We start from the raw sequence: 3,416 nt of genomic DNA, 5'->3' as shown, positions 1-3,416 counted from the left end.
CTTTCTGCTGTTGCACTTCTGTTTTCCGAAGTGCCCCGCACCACCATGGGGTGAAGGCAAGGAGGAGCCTTGCTGGTTATTTGGCTGTCTTGACAGTTCTGGGGAAGAGCTGAAAGGGTTAGGATTGAGATGAAGGTTCTAAGTCATTTGCTGAATCATCTGTGGATCGCAGTCATCCCAGCTGTCACTAAGGAGTTAACTCCTGCAGAGCAGTTTTTTCATCACATCTCCCAGGGGAACAGTTGCTTAAGTATGGGGGTTCCCCTTCCTCACCTCAAAAATACCAGGAGGAAATGCTGCAAGCAGCCTGGTGGGGCTGCTTCTGGAAGGAAGTGTGGTAAGATGCATGCCTTCTGCACAGACACCTTTGGGGAAGAGGTTTCCCTCAGGTGGAGTCAGTTCCGGGTGGCCAAATTTCAGGGAGACACAGCAGACCAGGACCGTAATGAGGAACCAGGGTGGACCTCCCGTCCCCCGGCACTGGGGGTCCCAGCTGGATCGCTACAAAAATAATAACTGTGGCCCCAGTTGACTATGTACAACATTCCAGGCACTTCACATACTCACACTCATTTAATAGCCATTAAACGAGAGCAAATATAGACCCGTTTCACCGAGGAAGAAGCTGCATTTCGGAGGCACTAGTAACTGCTCCGGGTCATGGTGCTCGTCGTGGCAGACCCGGGATTCATGCCTGTGCGATCACCTAGCACGGCCTCCCTGCTCAGTCTCAGGGCTGCCCCCTTACCCTTCACCCTTTGTCAGGGATGGGGCGGACACCCTGTGAGCTGGTTTCTAGTTCTCTTGCCAAAGAACCACTCCAGCGTATTTCTTTTCCTTTCCAGGGCCTGGAAATGAAAAATGCAATAATGACACCAAATACACCGGTCAGTATTTCCTGGTTTGACTATTTGCTTATTTTTAAAGCAGTGGAGGGTTCTCCTGGGATAAGTGTGTGGGTTGCCTCCTGTGGTCTAACTCCTGAGTCCCTTCAGGAGACCCCACCTTAGGAACCCCCTTCCAGTACCCCATTCACAAGGGCCCCCAATAACAAGGGCTGGGTGCCATTTTTTTGAAACACTCAGACAAGGAAAGAAAGGTAAGTGCATCGTATTTTGTGAAAAGAGATCCTCTCTGGAGCAGACCAACAGAGCTTGGTGCCTCTTTTTCTTTTCCTAAGTATAGGCTAAAGACCAGAAAGGAACGTGAGAGATTCTTTTTCCCACAAGGCAGCAGACTGATTTTTTTCAGGCAGCCAAAGGTGGAATAGTAACATCTGGGTTTTTCCAACAGGCCTCAGTTGGGTTTCTCAGCCTAGGGAGGTGGCCAAGCTCTGTGTCCTGGTCCAGGCCCCTCCTGGGCTGACAGGCACAGAGCTGCCCTGGGCCCTGGGGTGAGGGTCAGCACGTGTGGTCTTGTTTCCTTAGATGGCCTGCCTGCGGCTGACCTGACCCCCCCACCGCTGAAGCCCAGGAAGGTCTGGATCATCTACTCAGCCGACCACCCCCTCTACGTGGACGTGGTCCTGAAATTCGCCCAGTTCCTGCTCACCGCCTGCGGCACGGAAGTGGCTCTGGACCTGCTGGAAGAGCAGGCCATCTCGGAGGCGGGAGTCATGACCTGGGTGGGCCGCCAGAAGCAGGAGATGGTGGAGAGCAACTCTAAGATCATCGTCCTGTGCTCCCGCGGCACGCGCGCCAAGTGGCAGGCGCTCCTGGGCCGGGGAGCGCCTGTGCGGCTGCGCTGTGACCACGGGAAGCCCGTGGGGGACCTGTTCACCGCAGCCATGAACATGATCCTCCCGGACTTCAAGAGGCCAGCCTGCTTCGGCACCTACGTAGTCTGCTACTTCAGCGAGGTCAGCGGTGACGGCGACGTCCCCGACCTGTTCGGCGCGGCGCCGCGGTACCCGCTCATGGACAGGTTCGAGGAGGTGTACTTCCGCATCCAGGACCTGGAGATGTTCCAGCCGGGCCGCATGCACCGCGTGGGGGAGCTGTCGGGAGACAACTACCTGCGGAGCCCGGGCGGCAGGCAGCTCCGCGCTGCCCTGGACAGGTTCCGGGACTGGCAGGCCCGCTGCCCCGACTGGTTCGAGCGTGAGAACCTCTACTCAGCCGATGACCAGGATGCCCCGTCCCTGGACGAAGAGGTGTTTGAGGAGCCACTGCTGCCTCCGGGAACCGGCATCATGAAGCGGGCGCCCCTGGTGCGCGAGCCTGGCTCCCAGGCCTGCCTGGCCATAGACCTCCTGGTCGGGGAGGAAGGAGGAGCAGCAGTGGCAAAGCTGGAACCTCACCTGCAGCCCCGGGGTCAGCCAGCGCCGCAGCCCCTCCACACCCTGGTGCTCCCCGCAGAGGAGGGCGCCCTGGTGGCCGCGGTGGTGCCTGGGCCCCTGGCTGACGGTGCCGCTATGCGGTTGGCACTGGCGGGGGAGGGCGAGGCCTGCCCGCTGCTGGGCAGTCCAGGCGCTGGGCGAAATAGCATCCTCTTCCTCCCTGTGGACCCCGAGGACTCACCGCTTGGCAGCACCCCCATGGCGTCTCCTGACCACCTTCCAGAGGACATGAGGGAGCACCTCGAAGGCTTGATGCTCTCGCTCTTCCAGCAGAGTCTGAGCTGCCAGGCCCAGGGGGGCTGCAGTAGACCCGCCATGGTCCTCAAAGACCCACACACGCCCTACGAGGAGGAGCAGCGGCGGTCAGTGCAGTCTGACCAGGGCTACATCTCCAGGAGCTCCCCGCAGCCCCCCGACGGACTCACGGAAATGGAGGAAGAGGAAGAAGAAGAGCAGGACCCAGGGAAGCCGGCCCTGCCACTCTCTCCTGAGGACCTGGAGAGCCTGAGGAGCCTCCAGCGGCAGCTGCTTTTCCGCCAGCTGCAGAAGAACTCAGGCTGGGACACGGTGGAGTCAGAGTCAGAGAGGCCCAGTGCATGAGGGCGGCTCCCCAGGGACCGCCCAGATTCCAGACTTGAGAGAGGAGTGTGTGTGCACGTGGATACACAAGTATTCGTCTGTGTGTACATGTCTGCATGTGTATTTGTTCGTGTGTGAAGTGTAGGTTTTAACATGTAGATGTCTGGATTTGAATCCCAGGCATCCCTCCTGAGTTTTCTTCCTGCAGCCATCTGGTTATCTTCTCTCCCCAGGGAATCCACACTGCCCGCTCCCAGGAGCTAATGGTAGAGTGTCTTTGAGATGCCATCATTTATTCATTCAGCATTTATTGTGCACCTACTATGTGCCAGGCATTTGGGATACCGAGATAAATTGCGTGTGGCATGGCCCCAGCCACGAAGGAACTTAACCGCTAGTGCCAAGGACACATTAACGAACAGGATGGGCTGGGCATGGTGGCTCACGCCTGTAATTCCAGTACTTTGGGAGGCCGGGGCAGGTGGATCACTTGAGGTCA

The 3,416-nt window shown here is 58.1% G+C and overlaps 1 protein-coding gene across 1 annotated transcript in view; it reads left to right on the top strand.

Annotated features, from left to right (window-relative positions):
• The window catches only part of IL17RA (interleukin 17 receptor A), a 25,882-nt gene extending 22,713 nt beyond the window's left edge, over nt 1-3,169 (top strand). Inside the window, exons 10-11 of the mRNA XM_011984649.1 lie at nt 846-887; nt 1,428-3,169. Coding sequence (XP_011840039.1) covers nt 846-887; nt 1,428-2,938 — 1,553 coding nt within the window. The 3' untranslated portion in view covers nt 2,939-3,169. The remainder of the gene's footprint in view (nt 1-845; nt 888-1,427) is intronic.
• Nucleotides 3,170-3,416: the final 247 nt, after the last annotated feature.

The sequence above is a fragment of the Mandrillus leucophaeus genome, unplaced genomic scaffold (genome assembly GCF_000951045.1).
Source record: "Mandrillus leucophaeus isolate KB7577 unplaced genomic scaffold, Mleu.le_1.0 Scaffold270, whole genome shotgun sequence".
In the NCBI taxonomy this organism is placed as follows: Eukaryota; Metazoa; Chordata; class Mammalia; order Primates; family Cercopithecidae; genus Mandrillus; species Mandrillus leucophaeus.
This window is presented reverse-complemented; position numbering and strand designations above follow the sequence as displayed.